This window comes from Micropterus salmoides, unplaced genomic scaffold (assembly GCF_014851395.1).
Source record: "Micropterus salmoides isolate LMB-PRFRI ecotype aquatic unplaced genomic scaffold, ASM1485139v1 Ms_hic_scaffold_23, whole genome shotgun sequence".
NCBI classification, from domain to species: domain Eukaryota; kingdom Metazoa; phylum Chordata; class Actinopteri; order Centrarchiformes; family Centrarchidae; genus Micropterus; species Micropterus salmoides.
Window position 1 is genome coordinate 21,618,529 of NW_024041484.1, and position 18,885 is coordinate 21,637,413.

Below are 18,885 nucleotides of genomic sequence, written 5' to 3' on the forward strand. Positions count from 1 at the left end.
GCAAGTGTGTCATGTGAAGTCCTTTAGTGCGGTCGCAGAATTGCAGTGTGAAACCAAACCAAAACTAACCGAATGTATCAAAACATTAACTTTGGTTCAGACCTTGGTGCGGACTTTCAGGTGTAAAATTGTGTGTATGTATACATATATATAATTTGATGTGTAAGAAAAACACATGTATGCACTTGCAAATGGGAGCAAAAGCCAATGGATATGAGTTTTTATGTCTCAGAAAACAACCTCTAAATGTGGGTTTAAATGTTTAATTTAGAATTACAAAATTACTGTAAAAAAAAAAAAGAATACACATAATAAAAACATTAATTATTATTTAAGTAAAAAAATATATTCAAAAGAAACTGGAGGTGAAAAGACAACTGACAGGTGAAATGTTTGGGATCTGTTGGCATGTGATACACAGTAAAAAGAGTTAAGTCAAATAAATGGCAAAAATGCTACAGTTTGTGGTCATGGTGTCACACTCTGTTAGTCCCGTGTGGCCAGTCCCCTGTGTCAAACATGTGTGACATCAAATAGTCCTCATACTGTCCATCTATCAGCTTGGCTGCGTTGTTCCGGGCAAACCAGCAGTCCACGCTCTGAGTCCCGCTGTAGATCCTCCTGCTCTTCTGAACCACCGGCACTGAGCGGTCCTTCACCTTCAGGATGGACGAGGGTTTCATGTCTCCTTCTGCAGGAAGCTGTGCCAGTCCCACTTCCTCATACAGGAACTGACCTGAAAGGTTCATGTTATTTTAGTCTCCGAGTTTGACTGATAGGAGTTTTGAAGGACAGCCTGTAACACTAGAGTTTGTGTTGATGTTAAGTAGTCAAAAAGTCTTTACATAAAAATACAAGCACTGTCAAGAAAGGAGAATACAAGAATAACGCCATGGTTTTGGTCACTAAATCTTCACTGGAGCAAATTTACTACTGACCAAAATGTTAGCTTTAATTTAAATGCTTAAATTGAACCTTCTTTTCTCAATATTCGATTTTTTTGGCCTAGTTCCACATTGTGTCGCAAGTGCAGTTCATCCCTTCAAAAGTGTTTTTTTTGGCATTTTACTTAGCTGTGTTTGCCCAACACTATGGAGTAAGACCAGGGCCTTTTAAACTACTGGTCCGGTATATTGAAAATAATTTCTGAATTTCTATGAAATTTGCTGTCCCACAGGATGATTACTAATGTTTTTGCTTCTCTAGCCACCACCCTCACTTAAGAAATAACAGATTTCCATGAAACTTTGTGCTTCACAAGGGACAAAACCTTCCCTGGCAATCAATCTGGCTTTCAATTTCATTATGAACATTGTCGTTATTATTCTTTCATTGATTTGCTATTTAAATTTATTTTATTTATCACATCACATAACATACCAACGCTCACCCAGCAGGGTGCTCATAGATACATAACGCTCCTTCACACATGCACTCAAACAAATACTAATTAAACTCTTCCAAAACTATCTATAGCAAACCCACCCTAATTTCACACTACCAAACACAACTCCTAACATCTCTGTTTCTGTTTCTAAACATATTTGTATCACTTGACTTCTCCTGGGATTCCCCTTTTAGCCCCAAAAGTGGTGGGGGTTTAAGAATTGAATTATCAGTATATTTGTTCAGTCTGACACTATGATATTGTGTGATGTAACATATTATGTCACTTCTAGTGGCTGACCGTGGGGCTTTTAGGCATGTTTAATGGCAAATTATAATGGAATTTATCCATCTCAGATAAGATCAATCCACAATCAGCACATAATTAAAGCTCAAACCCTCATTAACACCTACCCAGCAGGCCATGGCAGTTGGGTGACAGCCCCTTGCTGTGACCAATGTAGAACCCCAGATGGTCTCTCTGGTAGGGGGCTGGATTCTTGTAGTGATGCAGCAGGATCACAAAGATGATGTTTCCTCCGACCGTCACAGTCACATTAAACCTTCCCACAATGGACACTGACAGAGCACCGCTGTCCACTGTGACTGTGGAGTGGCAGGGTAGCACCAGTCTGTCCTGCCCGTCCAGGATGACTTTCTTTGGTGTTACCTCGATGTAGGCACGTTTGGGATGATCCACCACGATGGTGATGGCGCTGAAATAGGTGCGCTGCTGTTTGTGGCTGCCCGGTGGAGCCGGGGCACCAATCAGCTTACCGTTCACTGTCACACCTGGAGATGCATAACGCAAATGATCCACCCAAACCATAAATGAAGTAGATCTTGATGTGAAATTTATGAGGTTTAACAGCAATATGAGCTTACCAGAGTACTTGTGGTCAGAAACCAGGCGCAGGACGTGTCCAGGCTCACCATTGATGTTGAAGCACACAGTCAGTTTACTGAGCGGGAACTCAACCACAAAGTGGGGGTCACCATCCGCTGAGGGAGTTTAAAGGTAGGAGAGAGAAGAAAACAAACTTTAAAAAGATTATAAGAATATAACAAGTAGGCCCAAAGGCAAATTTGCAGGTTTTATAATGACATTTAGACTTTACATCCTGTGATTAAATACATATTCCATATATTGTTGTTTTTATGGCTGATACAGATAATTTCTTAGATTTACTAAATTTGATCGTGTCTAGGCGCAAACATATAAACAAACATACTTTTTAATGAAAGGAATTACGTATTCTCTACCAGAATTAGATACCTTGTGTTGCAGGTCATTATGTAGGGAGTTGTATATGTATGTATTGTTATATTTTGTTATATAGTTTGGTTGGTGGGGTTCTGCTGGTTGAATTAGGACTTATGTCACTATTTCTAAATCCTGGTTACAGCTCCGCTGCACAGTACAGATAGATACCCACACAGCTTTGGACAGAAACTACAGGGACATGCTTCGGCTCCAGAAAAGACTGTCTCTGTTTGAGAAAACCCATTTGGTTACGTATGTTAGTTCAGCACAGGTTAGCAAGGATATTGGTCAGAATTATATTTATTAATTATTACAACAAAAACTAATGGATTCATTTTCCAAATGAAGTGAAACAACAACAAAAAAACTTGAGCTGCAATCTCAAGTACACATCTCTGTAAACCTTCTACCGAATATAAAGTAAGGCAGCAGCTGATTGGTAGGTTTTCTAAGGCCTTCTGTTGATCTGTATAAAGAGTTTAAGACTGGGTACTTTCAGATAGGTTATATCTTTTGCTAGAGTCTCTCCAGGGTTGTGAGAACCAGCTAAGATGAATAGAGGAGTGATGAGCTGAGAGTAGATGATAGAGCAACAGTAATGACAGGGTCATTAGCCCTCACTAACTGCCTCTGATGGGGTCCCTCTCTTTACTGTAAAACATACACAAACGTCCACTTCTCATCTCTCAACTCTGTCCCATTCGCCACCACTGTGTGTGTGTGTGTGTGTGGGCGTGCTTTTGCGAAACACCACTTGCATGTTTAAAGTGCCACGTAGTGCTCGTGTTGGTATTTCAATTAGACCCTGTGTGTTCTTCTTCCTCTTTGCAGGTCATGTTCAGAGGCATCCTTGAACCCCTCGCTGTCTGTGTGATCACTGCCGACTGTCTGACGTCCAAATTACAGGCCTCCCATGCGGAGAGTGTACAGAGAGAGTCTACTGTACATTCCCTGTCTCCTCTCTTTCAAGTCTCCTTATGGAGCCTTGCATATATGCGTACAGTAGATAGGGTTCATACGTTATCAGATGAAACAGGCAGGGAAAAGAAAGGGAGAGAGAGAGATAACGCGGAGGCACCTGATGTTTTGGAGATGGTGATGGATTTCTTGGCGGGTCTCCTTTCAGCTTTACCTACAAAGAAGAGAATATTTATCTGCTGCAATGAGTCAGAGGGCTACCGTTGTTCAAAGCTTCCTCTTCAAATCTTCCATATGAGTAACATTAATTGTCGGTGGGTCAGATATTAGTGTAATACAGGATGTCTGAAGAGAGAGAAAAGTTATATGGTCTGCATGTTCTCTTAAAGTTATACTCCACCAAAAATCACAATCACCCCTTCTAGGTTTGTAATGTAGCTCTGAAAAGTTTGTAGTCTGAGCCTTTGCAGTGGACAATAGCTGTACAGCTACAGTGGCTGCCAAAGGTAACCTAGTTAAATGATGCAAAAAAGAATAGTCCACCTCCCTGTCTAGGAAATGTGAGTATATTCTACAAAATATGGCTTAATAAATAGCCTGTTTGCCACAAAGGTGAAGAGCTGATCATCCTAGCAACAGGAAGAAGCAGTTTATCTTTCTTTTATTTGGCAGAAATATTGATTATGGTGCAGGAATGGTTTTAGAAGATTCAGTTGACATGATGATTCTTCTTTTTGGTGATCAAAATCAGGCACAGTTGAAATCCATTGTCACTGTTGTGAACCCAAGTTAACTGCAGCTCCTGTCCTCCATAAACAGACACACAAAACAATTTTGGTGGAGTATTATTTTAAGGAAGTTGAAGGTTTCAGCCCCAGTTGAGGCAATCAGTCTTTATCCTTACATGTGGTGTTTCAGACACCCTGTATAACTAAATGTAGGAGAAACAACCTCACCAATCTTGTTGCCCAGAGATGAAGTCTGGCTGCCTGGCTTCCCACTGGGTTTCTGTGGCTTTCCATCTTCTGTGTCATCTGGCAGCTCATTAGCATTTAAGACAGCCTCACCAGCTGCTGGGGTGATGGTGGGCAACGGGGCCATGGTGCCGTCAGCCAGGACCTCAGGCTTCTCCACCACCAAGTTGGTGAGGGGAGTGAGGAAGTGGTAGGTCAGAGACAGATTGGTGGCCTGCTGGATGTGGTCTTCCCTCTCCTTGCTGGTTTGGCTGCGCAGCCTCGACCGTAGCCCTTCCTTGACGCTCAGGAAACCCCAGAGACGTTCCACAAAATCTTCTGCCATTGAATCCAAAGTACCTCCTAATGCTTGTGTGACCCCTGATGCTGGAGCCTTAAGCCCAGTCGCCAATGCTGCTGTGGCTGCTTTCACGTGTTTCTCAGTCTCTATCTGTCGGTGCAGCAGTGGAACGTCGGTCTCCAGGATGATGCTCTTGTCGCTGTTGCTGGCTGTAACCTGGACGTGGAGTGATTCTGCACTTTGGTTTGTCAGCTTGCCGGCGATGACAATCTCAGAGCCGTTGAAGTAGTTTGTGAACAGATGCTGAGTGACGTACTGGACGGCGTCCTCTGTGTAGTTTATCCTTATGTCAGACAGTAGAGGAGTTCCTATCTCATCGTAGAACCTAGAGAGGAACGAGGAGACATCTTGGATTGTAGCTAAATCGTTGCACAAATGATAAGTTACAGTCAAATGACCCCAGCAAGGCAGCAATCAAGTAAACGGCAAAATAGGTTGTTTGTAAGTGCTAATAACCTAAATGAGTACTATCTGTTCTGGTGTCCTTTTCTGCCACCTCTATGCTAATGGCTTGGTTAAGTTAGGGCAACTAAAACTCAGATAATGTTTGTGGTCATGGCTAAAAGAAACCAACGTTCGTTGTTAGTAGAAGACGGGATGCAAACTGTTGTCTCGTGTATGACAGTTCTGAGGTTTTGCAGCACTAAAAGAACTTTGTGCTTCTTCCACCTTTGCCTCTCAGACAGGACAATCATTACTCACACGACTTTTCAGGAAAACCTTACACATAGGTTGTTTTAAGTGTCTCAATAGATGACCAATGGTGTTGTTTCTCTGTTGAGGACAGTGTCTGCCTGTAGCATTGTGCTAATTTTACTGTTTAACTTGCAAGCCTCAGCCTGAGCTAATTAATGCTATAATAACTTTCAGAGGCTGTAAAATCCTGCTTTGTAAATTGCCGTAATATTTACTGAATTATATTTGGTCTCCCCACCAGTCTCCTGTAGCCACACCAATACACCAATAAATTGTCTCGAACTTGCTTTTAGCTTATTTTTGCACATTATGAAAACAGTATCCAAACTGTTAAGGATATTATAACAGATTTCATTAAATGTCTTGTATATTCAAACAAACCACCTTCCGGCCATAAACCAGCTTGTCAAACCTCTCAAAGCTACGGCCACCCCACTTCAGAGTTTGTGCACACATTCATAAAAGAGTGTGTATAAAGCAGAGGTTGTGGATGTCTGTGTGTGTGTCCTCCATCCTGTCCTTTTTGTCACACCGCAGTAAACCTCCTCACCTCTTAACCAGCGTGTTTGTTCAAGCAGGATGAGGGCTATGGAGTCTGTTAATACCCCGTACATAGTCAGATGCAGGTTTCACAACACGCACACATTCCTGCTCAACTGAACAAACATCTTGTGTGTCCAAGTGCGGAAGAGAGAGAGAGAGAGAGAGAGAAGAGGGTTGTGTTTAAAGGCTAGAAAAAAAAAAGGTCTGAAGGAGAAAGAGGGTGGCTGTTGTAGTCTGTATGTGTCACATGTTGAAGCTGATTAAAGAGGTCTGCTGTCAGCACCGTCACATTTGCAGTCATCGTTCCCTCACAGCTTGGTGAGAGATGTGTCAGAGGGGTAGAGGGGAGGGATTAAGGAGAGCTAATTGCTTAATAAGAGGTGGATTATACACATATGATGGGGGAATTTGACAATAATTACATATTTAAAGTACTAATCATGATATCTTCTTATAAATGAGAAATTCTTAGTTTTATTATTTCACGTTCTGATCACCCACTCTCTGTCTAGTAGGTGTTTTATGGATAGCCGTCAAAAAGGGACTTCTGGTTTCAAGCCACTGTTTTAAAAGATCGAAGCAAGTTGAAATCCATAAATAAATTCTAGGACTTCTAGCTTCAGGCGAGTGTCATGCCAGTCTTAGACAAGTTATCTAACAATTTTAGTCCATTCCCAGACTTCATGGAGAAACCAGTCTTAGACCACTTTCACACTAAATTAATACACCTGAGTATCAGTACCAATTTTAGGGCAGCATACTTTCAGTCCAATGTCAGGCCAGATTTTAGAGCACTTTTACACACCAATTTTAGGGTTTTATTAAAGTTTGGTCTGGTCTGAATCAGTGGGATGAGTTGGTAACGTTGAAGTGTTTTCCATTTGGTTTGGTTTCTTTTTACACAGAAAAAAATCAAGCTGACCAAAATGCATCGATAAATGCCACAAGAGAATGTTCATTACTCATTGGTTAGATGTGTCTGGGGCGGCAGCGAGAAAGTAAACACACGAAGAAGGTCTTATCTGCACAGATGTCAAGAAAGGCATCATACTTCGCTAGTCCAGGTCAGACCTAGATTCAGTCTCTGGAAAGCTGCTAGCAACTGTTGATTTTGCTCATCCACATCCCAGTATGTAAAGCGCTCATGGCTACAGCAGACGTTCAGCTCAAACGTACACAGTACACCTTAGAATCTGTCTTGTGGGGCAGTTGTTTTGGTCTGAACCTGAGTGTGTTTGCTGTTTTCATATCTGCTCAAACGAATCATACCAAGGGGGGAAATGTATCAGATTCAACCAGACTAAACAACACAACCTTGAAAACCCCCTTAAGCCAGTCTCAGGTCATTTTCATAACCATTTTAGATCTGTTTAAATCCAGTATAAGACCATTTAGGAACCAGTTTCAGACATGAAGAGAAGCCATCTTCATTTCTTTAGCACCGTGGTATTCCTTGACCCTGTAATAGCAGGTGGAGCCACCAGAATCATGAGTGTAGGTCATCTAGAAGCTGGGATAATGAGCATGCCCATTTTGGTCGCTCCAAAGAACAATTATCCAATTAGTAGTTAGTAGGATAAGATGGCATGTGATGAAAGAAATATTATAGAAACATATCGATTGAATTGACGGAGACACAGAGCACAAATTAAACTCTTACCCTTTGAGCATGGCACTGGCGTCAGCGTCTTCGTGGATACGTCTCATCATCCCACAGTTTTCCAGAGCCATGCGCTCCAGCAGCCGGTAATCCACGTCGTTCCCAATACCGATTGTGAAGATGCAGAACTTCTCCTGCACGGCTGAGCGTGTGTTCCCCAGGATCGCAGGGGACTGGATCTCCCCGATCGTGGGCCGTCCGTCCGTCAGGAAAATAATAAGGGAGACGCTGTTCAGGCTGGCATCAGGGCTTGAGAGGTACTCACGAAGCAGAGAGGAGCCAGTCTGGATTGCACCGTCGATGTTTGTGCCTGCAGTGAAGAGAAGTCATGACAGATTACTGCTCAGAAAAACGTGAATAGGGAATTGCAGTGAATTAGTACCATATTTATTGCATATTCACTGTTTCTCATAGTACACTTATAGTCTTCAGTGAACCATGAATAAAATATTTACATACATGTTGCACAAAAGTCGATTCACATTAATCAAACAAACAGAATGATGTTTCTCAAAATATAGGAACTCTAAAGATGACAAGCCAAAAGGACAAATAATGTCTCACCTCCAGTAGTTGCCAGCGTGTAAATAAACTTCTTGGCGTCTCTGACATTAAGGGGCGTCACTGGTACGAGACGATTCGGCTGCCAAACTTTGACCTTATTGGAGAAGCTGATGAAATTAAAGCGATCGGCAGGTCGCAGATCCCTCAGTATGGTGAACAGAGCATCTTTAGTCTGAGAAAGAGAGAGAAAATGAAAGAGAAATGATTTCATAACATTCTACATGTAAATCCAAATAGGAAAAGGAGAGAAAACATTAGAAAGAATTAGTGCAACACACATTCAGCACACAAAAAATCCTCCAATTGTTTGAGATAATTCACTTTTATTGATTACTGATTGAGGAAAACACCCTACAGATGATTATGTGCTATATTTCATCTTAACATTCACATCTAGAAACAGGACTGGGGTTTTAGTATCAAATTCTTCAAACTATATGTGACAGCGAGTGTGAGAAAAATGTGAGAAATCTTGTGTCAACATGGCCATGTTCTGTGTGATGTAGCCATGCATATTGTATTTTAAAGCTAGATTTTAGATTAGACCATTTGACCAGTGGTGCTGTTTTTATTTTCCACATATACACACTCCACCCATGATATGAGCCCAGGAGGGTGGTGTCAATAGTTTTAGTGTCTAGTGTCAAAAATGTGTTTAAAAGAACAGAAAGCTAGTTGATCTTAAAACTTAAGTTAATTTCATCTTGAAATAAAGGTTTGTTAATTACCTGTAATGATTAAAGCGTGTCTACCCATCAGTGTTTTGAGAACTAAAAGCTTCCTACTTTATAGCTTGACTTTGGTCATGCATCTTTCAGTGCATCCAGTGGGAGCTGAATGGGTTCCATGTGCAATTGTTTTAAAAAACAGAGACTTTGTAATCCTTGCATTGACGCTGAGAAAAATCCATCAGAAACAATATTCTGGAAAGAAAAAAGGAGTTTCCACTAAGAAAATTATGCATGCATACATGCATATGGTAGAGTTTTGGCTGCTTGCTTATGATTCATGGGTTATATCTTTTAATCATTATTTTATAGGCTATACTGTCTCCAGTTTAACTATGACACTTGACTCCAGACCCTTAAGGTGTCAAGTATAACAAATCAGTTAAATCTTAAGTTGTATAATTATTCAGCATCAGTCACTCTTTGCTGCCTTCTAACTTGCTTTAAATGTGTCCGTACAAGGAAAAAGACAAGTAAAAGTACTTAAAAACATCTGCCTACTTTTGGAGCTTCCCAGTCTCAGCATCTCTGCACCCAGAGCGTAGGTGTGATATATAATTTGGCTCTGAGGGGTTTATAGATGTATATATGGGCTGTATACAGCAGGGGTCAGGACCACAAACTGACCTACAGTGAAACCCTCTATTGTGGAGTCACATCAAAACACACTTGTTGTTCTGTTCCTGCGGCCCGCTGGGGGGTGGCGATGGGTGGGGGGATGGATCAAGGGGTCGAGGGTGCTGTTGTCTAGAAAGTTCCATTACCCCATAGACACTGACCTTCCTCCCTCACAGCGAAGCCTTGTGCTGTGTGTTTCCACTTTTCTTTCTCGCTGAAAATCTGTTTTCCAGTTTCTCTTCTCCTTTACTGTGTCTGTACTGTTCACTCACGGCAGCTGCAGAGATCAACTCTGAGTCTGGCCGAGGGGATTATCATGCTATTGCAGATGGAGGAAAAGATCTGATATTGATATTCCAGTGTGGGAGTGAGGAGGTGGGGGTGTCAGGTTTCAGATCCAATACAGCCATTGAAATTCTGTATAAAAACAGGGTAAATTGCGTTGCACGGGAAGCAAGAAAATTCATTGGATTTCCTCTGACACACTCAGAAAAAGCAAGAGAGAGTTCATATCTGGTATTTCTGGTCCATCTGGAACTTTTAGCTGCAGTAAGGCTTTAATGTGAAAATATACCAGAGGTATCAGCTTCAATCCCAAAATTGTTGATGCAGCAGATAAAAGTTTCCCTCAGATTTAATTAAATTCTGGAGTCAAATATGGGCATTAAAACCACTCACTGGGAACAGATCCATTTCAGTCCACTATCACTCAGAGACTGGCTTGATATAACTAATGCGTTATAATGAAGCATGGACTGCCCTCCCCCCCAAGTTTTGATACAGTTAAAGAACACAGTTGTTAGTGTTTTTGCATGTTTTATCCCATTTACTACTAATACTGCAAATTTGATAATAATCCTGACCTTTTTTAGAAGCCACAGTTTTTGAATTAATCCATCACAATGATATTTGGCGAAATTATCTTAACTTGAGCCCCGCTTATCAGCTTTTTATAGGTGATTTTAACCCAATATCATGATCTATTTTAGCAGATGGAGTTTTCTCCGATCCCCATCCACTGTTGAAGATTGAAAGATTGAAAGATGCAGCGGAAAGCTCCGGAAAAAGCTGGAACTTTCATACTCAATACCACAAATAACATTCTGTCGCCTAAACTGTGTTAACACTGCATAGTAATGCAGTTAAAAGAACCTTTTATTTTAAAAACTATTGCAAGATGAAACCAATGTCTGACTTAAAGTTAAAATGCATTTGTCAAAACCCCTAAACCTCAACCTATAAACCTGTGATACACCAAGTACTCAGGAATTTTTGTAAATGGACTAAAATGTGCAAAAATACCAGAACTTTAAGTAAAATTCGAATCTTTCTCCTGGGTAGGAGTGGAAACTCTGTATAGAGAAAGTTGTGCACACAGATACTGAATTTAAATGGCCTCTGCATTTGATGTTACCTATGTACTTAAACAATTGGTTACACATTACTGCAACAGTTTTCTAGATTGTGCTGCTTTACCTGTCTGATCTTAGTCCCCAGCATGGAGGCACTGGTGTCGATGACAAACACCACATTCTTGGGCACAACTGGCAGGTCTTTGGGGGCAAAGTAGTGGACAAAATGGCCATTTAAAACCTGGGAAAGAAAGAAGTTTACAGACAGGCGGTGAGATCAGTTGCAGTAGTTGTGTGTGATTAGCAAAACATAGTGTTGTTCTGCAGACAGACAGAAAGAGTTTGGCAGCGGAGTGACTGTGATAGCAGAAACCAGAGAAACAAATGACTAACAGGTGTGTGGATGAGTGTGTGTGCGTATAGTTGTATGGGAAATTTGTGTGTGCACATGCAAAATATGAAAACTATTTTTACGCTCTTTCACAGTCTGGTTTTCATCAATACCTTTACATTATGCATGTTTGCTTGTCAAATTTTATGAAATGAGCGTTGTTGATGACATCGACATCACATGTGCTCTCACCTGAATGTCTCCTATCCCCATGTCTCTCTGCACATCATAACGAATCACAAAGTCTCCCAGGAGGCCGTTGGTGGTGATCTTGGCCTGTTGGACGATGTTGGGGCTGAAGGTGATCTTGCAGACGTTCTTTTCGTTTTTGATCACAGTAGTGATGGGAGGCTCAGGGTTGGCTTAGGCACAAAGACAGGAAGTGTGTTTTTGTTTTTACTGGCTCAAGAACAAAACCCTGAAGCAAGTAGAGTGACCATGACCTATGAGTGGATTTAAAGAGCGACTCTAAAAAGGATCTCTTTGTACTGCTTTAGAGCTGGGCTTAGTCAAATACAAGGTACATGTTTTAAAATGGTAAATACTTGGATACCGCCTTTCTAGTCTCTCCGACCACTGAGAGCACTTTTACACTACATTTTGGCTGTGTTATCGGTGTGTGAGCAATTTGGTTTTCAGTGTCTTGCCCAAGGATACTTTGACATGGGGGAGCCGGGGATCAAACCACCAACCTTTTGATAAGTGGACGACTGCTCTACCCCTGAGCCACAGCTGCCCCCGGAACATTGGGTTTAATGCTAAACAAATCCATATTTATAAAGAGTAGTTGATGCTATTTAGAGTTATAATGAAGGTGGCAGTATGATTCTTCCTTCCTTCCTTCTTTTTTTTTGCATATGTATGGTGCTAAAATTGAATTAAAACCTTTAAAAATCAAAATGCAGCAAAATCAAAATAACAGGGAAAGAAATACTATATAGCAAATCTACATAAGAATAATAAACAAAGAAATTCAAATATGTAATAGAGAGATAACTGATGAAGTAATAAAATGTATCTGAACCTGGTATCTTGGTTGCATTAGGTCCAGCTGCAGTGCTGGAAGCACCGCTGCTGCTCCTGCCGTTGCGGAGGGGCGGCACTTGGAGGTCCATGATGGGCGAGTGGTCGACAATGGTGACGTCCAGGCTGAGGCGGCTGACGAGCTGCAGCGGGCGCAGGCTGGTCACGTGTTCGTAGCGTCCCAGCCGCCGCTGCAGAAGCTCTTCATAGGTTAGCAGGAAGACAGCCCGGTTCCTACCCGGGATGTTGGCCGCCATCCTGAACACTTCCACCTCCGGCTCAGGACTGGAGGGGAGGAGGGAGGTCGAGACAGTTTGAGAAAATGTCACTTTAAAATCAGAACTGGATTTTTTTTAGCATGTGAGACAAGTGTTTATGTTTTATTAAACGTGTGGCATCAGTCAGTCTTTGTCCTCCAGTTGTGATATTAGGCTATGATGAAGAATTGACAAATAGGCCTACTACACTGGATTAGACAATTCTACTATCAATCACATTTACACATATAAATTATTCTGATAGTAGGCCTATAGGTTTTGTTTGTGGAAAAACATTCACCCGACACATACAGTTGTGGCTTTCTTAATTACAGTACTTCTCACCATTTTCCAATCTACCATTCTGTTTTTAGTTCAAATGCCTATTTCCATTCTTTCATGTTGTTGCATGCAGCTGCTTGACTTCCCCTTATTTTTTGTGGTATGAATATCAAGGACTTGACTAAAACTTGAGATACATACTGTATATACTGTATAAATAAGTCATTACAGTTAAAAGAAATCATTACAGTATGCTTTGGAAACTATTTCTGTTATGTTAAACTAATTGACTTGTTAAATTTAAAACATGTTAGTTGGCTTTCACAAAAGCCAAATGGTAGTTTCTTGTTGTTGCTACTATCTTACTAGTTGTTTTTGAACTTAAATGTCCAAATATGTATTTTGTTCAAGGAATATATTCCTTAGACGCTGAATTCGCTAAAAGGATCTTCATGTGTTTTCCTCTCTCACCACGGAGCTAAATGAAAAATTATTTCAAAGCCACTGCATGAACTTTTTTTTTTAGATGAGTTTTTGTTTAAAAAAAGAAAATTTGACAATCTGGGAAAAAAGTGGTCATTTCAGCATTGTAATTTTGTGGATTGTTGTCTTCCATGGTGTCCTTTTTGATACTACCACTGGGGACGTCGAGAAATATTCAAATTCTACTCATGGCCAAGTTGTCTTTGCTTAGTCAAGAGTTATCTTGGTTTAATCTTGTGACTCTGCTGGGTTAATAGTAGATTTTCTTTTCTCTTTTTTTTCACTTTTTCTTAACTCATTGCTTTTATCGATCAAAGTATCTCAGTCTTTGTTCAATAAGATTTTGTGATTTGACTTTACTCATTAATGTATGTATTTTACGCTTAGCTTTTACTATATGTGTGCCATAATGCTGCTTTGGTGACCCAGTCACACTTCAAACCACAGCGTCACCAGACTGGCTGAAATTCGAAGGTTTAATCAAATCAGAATCAACTGAAATAAAAAAGCAGCAGCTGTAAACATTAGCTGAGAAGAGAAGACAACAGAGGAGGAGTACAGAAGAGGTGGAGTGTTGAATCGAACAGCCCAAAGTGTTGATGTCATAAATATGGAAGTACTGCCTCTGTCCAATCTCACATCTTCCACTTCAGTCCATTTCTTCCTCCTCTGCTCTGTCCTTTACAGAGAAGTCAGTGAATCATAAATGTAATTTAATGAAACGTCACTTTTCATATGACAGCTGGAAACGTGAAGTCACTTCTTCCATATGTCACTTCTTGGGTCACAGATTTATATGACAATCCTCGTGTCTGGAGCAATGATCTTATTTCAGACGCACTTCAGTCTGCTCAACACACACATACCGAACACACACTCGCTCTTTGTGTCTGCTTCATTATAGTAAAAGAGGTTTTAGTTGGGATAGTATCTCTGTCTCTGTTTGCAAAATAGGATTATTAGAGGGAGCGAGTGCTGCTGTGTAATTAGGAGTCAGCCCGGAGCGGCCACACACAAACTGAAACATGCACGCACACACACACACGCACACACACACACACTGTCAGGTTTCTTTTACCTTGCATCACCTGACTTTTTGTTCTTGGATTTGCCGTTCTCCTGTTTGACCCTCTTTTCCTTCAGCCTGACCTCGCTCTGGTAGACACGCCCTCCAATGATCCTGGTTCAAGGGGTCAAAGGTTGAGGATTAGAGCGGCGCTCATGTTCAGGCCCACCTATTGTTGCATTTCAACAGGGTTTTCTCAGACAAAAGGCAGAATTTGTGGACAAAATCCCGTCATTTCCTATTTATGGGTAGCAGTCCTGCATGAATGAACTCTGGACACTCTGTGTGTGTGTGTGTTAACAACAGTATAAAAGTTTTCACTCTTTTTTGAGTCCTAAGATCTCCATAGCAACTAAAACATCATAAAGCCTTCCAGCCACTGAATCCTGTTTCTTTCATTAGGCCTACCTTCCAAAACATCCAGACTTAGGCTACTTAGATTGACCAATTTCTAGTATTGCAATTACTTACTAAAACTTGCCAAACCTTACTGATAACAATAGTCATTGGTTATATCCACAGGAATTAGAATCAGCATCTTAATGGGAACCATTTAAATATTAGCCTACTCATTGTAGGCTAGAGCAGTGGTTCCCAACGTGCAGGTGACACTGATGTAGGCTATGTAAAATCCTAAATTGTATCCTTATTAGGCTATGTTTTGATAATCTTATTATGGGTTTAGGTCCACTGTCAGGTGACCTGCACGACTCTTACATGGTGAAGTTGGAGACGTAGGCATCAGCTGGGATCTGAAACTGGAAGACGCCCTCGGTAGCGGCGGAGTGCCGGTTGAGCATGGCGCAGTACACCGCGGTGAAGGCATAGCGAGAGATGATGGTGGTCTTTATGGAGAGTTCCTGGATGTGAGGTTTGGTTTCCTGCAAAGGAAACGTTACAACACCATTACTGATGAGGAACCACCAACAGATACACCTATCATCTGGACTAAACACGCTAATTTGGCAAGATTTTACACGGCCCTCATGTGCATTTTGAAAATCCCCCTATTTATTTTTGATTAGCCAAGATATCTAATCCAAAGTAAACCTGAATGTCCCCATGGTTACAATAACCAAAGTGAGGCAGATTAAATTGAGCTAAGATCCAGGCATTACAAATACTCTGGCACATCTGCGCGCTTGGCGGGTCTCCTTTCGTCACGCCCTAAGCGCACAACTTTAGGCTGACAAAGTATGCTTCTAAATTACATAAACTAGGTCATGCATTCTATCAGATGTTTCTTAATGTTAGGGAGGTCAGTTCAGCATAAATTCCTAAACTCTGATATTGCTTCTTATCCTTAATTTTAAATAAACCACATAAAATGTCATTACCTTTTGCTTTCTATTAAATTATATAATAAAGTAGGCTACAAGAGTGCATTTGGACTCAAATAGAAGGAACAAAAATAGATAAATATTCAAATAGCTTTAAATATCTGCAGTAAATTTGACTTTACCTTGGATAGTATGGTTTTCACCTGCCGTGGGACCCTGCGTGGCGCCTGTGTGTACAAAAAAGGAGTCAGATAAGGAAATCCAAACACCACAATGTGCAACACCTTCATCATTTAAATGTCTTACAATGTCTAAATCAAAGTCTGCGAGGTCGGAATCGGTTTCATCTCCAAACTGGGATTCCTCCAGTTGCCCCAGTACGCTCGGGCTGAAACATATCAGTAAAATCAACAGCAGCATCTTGTAGTCCTTTTCCAGTAAAACTCAAAAAGATAAATGGGACATTATTTCCAGCACGCAGCGTCTCCGAGTCTCTATCTGTCAGGATCAGAGTGACCGGACAGAGGAGCGACACGGTGTGGACAAGAGGGACACGCCCACCCGCTGGAGGAGACTGATGAAGTGTTTTCTGTCCCACTCCTGAATGAGTGGCAATTTGGACTTCTGCTGCCTTCAAGGGGTATCGGAAATTTCCCAATTATGCGTTAACCCCCTAAAAAATACGTCCTTAAAAGAAGGAGCTGTTTGCAGGATTAGATGCTGCTTAGACTTCGTTAACTGCTTAAAGTTCCTTAAAGTTCGTTATGGGGGCTTTTAACGACATTCAGCTGTACTTCCCCCAAAAAAGTCATGGAAGGGGGTATCAGTTTATTTCCTACCATGATTATCATAGGCTATTCCTAACAGTTTGTCAGTTTTTGCCACAATGTGAGAAATCCCACATGTGCTACTTGAAGGCCTAATCACCACTATGGCTGGCATTAACTTTTCCCAACCTGAAGTTCAATTCGTTCAATTCAATTTGTCATAATTACTTTGTTGCTTTCTATATCTTTAGCTTTATATAGTTAATTTTTCAAGTATTTGTTTTGTAAACTTCTGGATTTGAAACTGACATAGACAGTCACTGGAAATCCATGAGTAGGCTATCTTTACTTATGGTAAGCAATATGAATAGCCTATATATATTGAAGGTGGACAAGTCTATAGATCTTTAGAAGGCCGTGTATGTGCTCATAAAAGAAGTGTTAGAATGCATTTCTGATTTTATTAACAGTGGATCGATCATTCCTCTTCTGCAGCATTCTGTGAGCATAACACAAAAGCTGGAGTTTACAAGGAGCATTTGAAGGCAGCATATCACTGCCATTAATCATGAACTTCCTTCAGCTGCCTGAGATATGATTTCTGTTCTATAATCAACAATGTAAATTAATATAAATATAAACTACTACTAGAACGTAAATACATTCTAAAGGTACATTTTAAAAACTTTTGTTTGTTCATTTAATTTAATTGGAAGAACAAAATGGCGCTGAAACACATAAAGACTAAATATTCAGTCAGTGTTATTTATCATATTTTGTTACCTCTTGTTCCAGTCCCAGTATTACTTTTTTTATTTATTCACACGTTGCATTTACAATTGTTTTTTGGTTACAGTGTAAAAAAAACACAATTATTATATTATTATACAAATTCTTCCCTAAAAAAGTAAGCTTTTAATCAGACACTTAAAAAAATCCACTTAGCATTAGATTGTTAGGAGACATAAGGCTTCAGCAGTTAGGCTTAATTTGGTGCCATCTTGTGGGCAATTGGGCATCATGCAAACATTACATCTTCCTCATGTAAACTGGCTGCCATGAAAAAGTTCTTCTCTCTGATATTTGGCGAAATGTGCACCATGATGGTCAGATTATGACTTTTATATTGTGTTAAAGTGTTAAAACAATTTGAAACATCTGTTTAACCTATGAATGAGTCAAATCTGTCCTATTTACCCTACCAATACTGCAGGTCAAGCTTCAAAGTTTCCTGCTCCACGCTGGGTTACATGAAACACAACAAATATTGACTGGGGCTGGGAGTCGATCAGTTCAGTGGATTTTAACCTTCAGTTTTTAGCTCAGCTGTGTTCTCCCTGCAGAAGGATTGTCTGTCTCCCCGTCTGTTTTTTAAAATATATGCTTGTGAGGGCATGTGTGTTTGAGCCCACAGGCCTGGAAAAATGAGGCGTCTCCTGCTGCTGCTTCTGGGGCTCCTGCTCCTCCAACAGTGCCGCTGCTTTGAGTTTGTGATAGATGGAGAATGGGAAGAAGAGACGGTGAGTTGGAGGGTGTTAACAGGGATTGAGGGAAGGACAAAATCTCAGAAAAATCCCCTTTTTATTTACAGAATAGAGCAGCTTAACTCACTGTTTAGACTGATTTCGATAATGCTTAAATCAATGGATGGATAAAAGTATTTGTGGGATTTTATGATATTCATATGAATTTAAACACGATTGATTAAAAAACGGATTCAAAGTTTATTTTCTCATCTCTCAAGTATTGCAAGAGCGATTCATTGTATTTAATTTGAGAGCGTTTTATTGCCCTTTAAAACTCACTTATGAACTCACCTTTGTTTTGCAAATAGTGGTCGTTTTTGCTAATATGTTATGATCTCTGATTTTTGTTTAAATGTGATTTAAATCACATAAAAAATACAAGCAACTCTGAATTGTTTAAGAAAAAACACATATGTCATTCATCTTCACCTAATTATGCTTGATCTGATTTTCATCATTATTACAACAAACTTTCTTTGTTGTATATATGTTTTATCTTTATGTTTTTAGAGCAACTTTTTCTTTGCATTGTAATTGTTGCAAAAGAAAATAATAATACAGAATTTAAATTGTATTCCTATCATAATTTTCTTTCTGCCACCAGTCAGAACTACTGGATCATCGGGAGAGACACAAGGTGAGACCTTCTTCCAAAACAACCTGACATTTTTATTTATATACATATCTAATTGTAGAATGCAGAGCATGAGTTGGATTTAATGATGTTGCAATAACTGCAATCATAGATCCATGGAATGTGTCTGACT

The 18,885-nt window shown here is 40.3% G+C and overlaps 2 protein-coding genes across 3 annotated transcripts in view; one reads left to right on the plus strand and one right to left on the minus strand.

The window, feature by feature from the left end:
- itih5 (inter-alpha-trypsin inhibitor heavy chain 5) overlaps window positions 1-18,885 on the minus strand; it is a 19,050-nt gene continuing 165 nt past the window's right edge. The window contains exons 1-14 of one of the 2 annotated variants that reach the window (XM_038739213.1): window positions 16,132-17,717; window positions 16,008-16,052; window positions 15,263-15,426; window positions 14,558-14,659; window positions 12,459-12,742; window positions 11,627-11,796; window positions 11,168-11,284; window positions 8,346-8,517; window positions 7,782-8,091; window positions 4,525-5,207; window positions 3,729-3,782; window positions 2,272-2,388; window positions 1,801-2,178; window positions 1-736 (exon numbers count right to left, since the gene is read on the minus strand). In XM_038739213.1, the coding sequence (XP_038595141.1) occupies window positions 477-736; window positions 1,801-2,178; window positions 2,272-2,388; window positions 3,729-3,782; window positions 4,525-5,207; window positions 7,782-8,091; window positions 8,346-8,517; window positions 11,168-11,284; window positions 11,627-11,796; window positions 12,459-12,742; window positions 14,558-14,659; window positions 15,263-15,426; window positions 16,008-16,052; window positions 16,132-16,245 (2,970 nt within the window). In that variant the 5' untranslated portion in view covers window positions 16,246-17,717 and the 3' untranslated portion in view covers window positions 1-476. Of the gene's footprint in view, window positions 737-1,800; window positions 2,179-2,271; window positions 2,389-3,728; window positions 3,783-4,524; window positions 5,208-7,781; window positions 8,092-8,345; window positions 8,518-11,167; window positions 11,285-11,626; window positions 11,797-12,458; window positions 12,743-14,557; window positions 14,660-15,262; window positions 15,427-16,007; window positions 16,053-16,131; window positions 17,718-18,885 lie in introns of those variants that run through there. The other variant, XM_038739215.1, reaches the window with a different exon arrangement.
- The window catches only part of itih2 (inter-alpha-trypsin inhibitor heavy chain 2), a 12,272-nt gene continuing 11,260 nt past the window's right edge, over window positions 17,874-18,885 (plus strand). Inside the window, exons 1-2 of the mRNA XM_038739216.1 lie at window positions 17,874-18,112; window positions 18,723-18,755. Of these exons, the coding sequence (XP_038595144.1) occupies window positions 18,017-18,112; window positions 18,723-18,755 (129 nt within the window). The 5' untranslated portion in view covers window positions 17,874-18,016. The remainder of the gene's footprint in view (window positions 18,113-18,722; window positions 18,756-18,885) is intronic.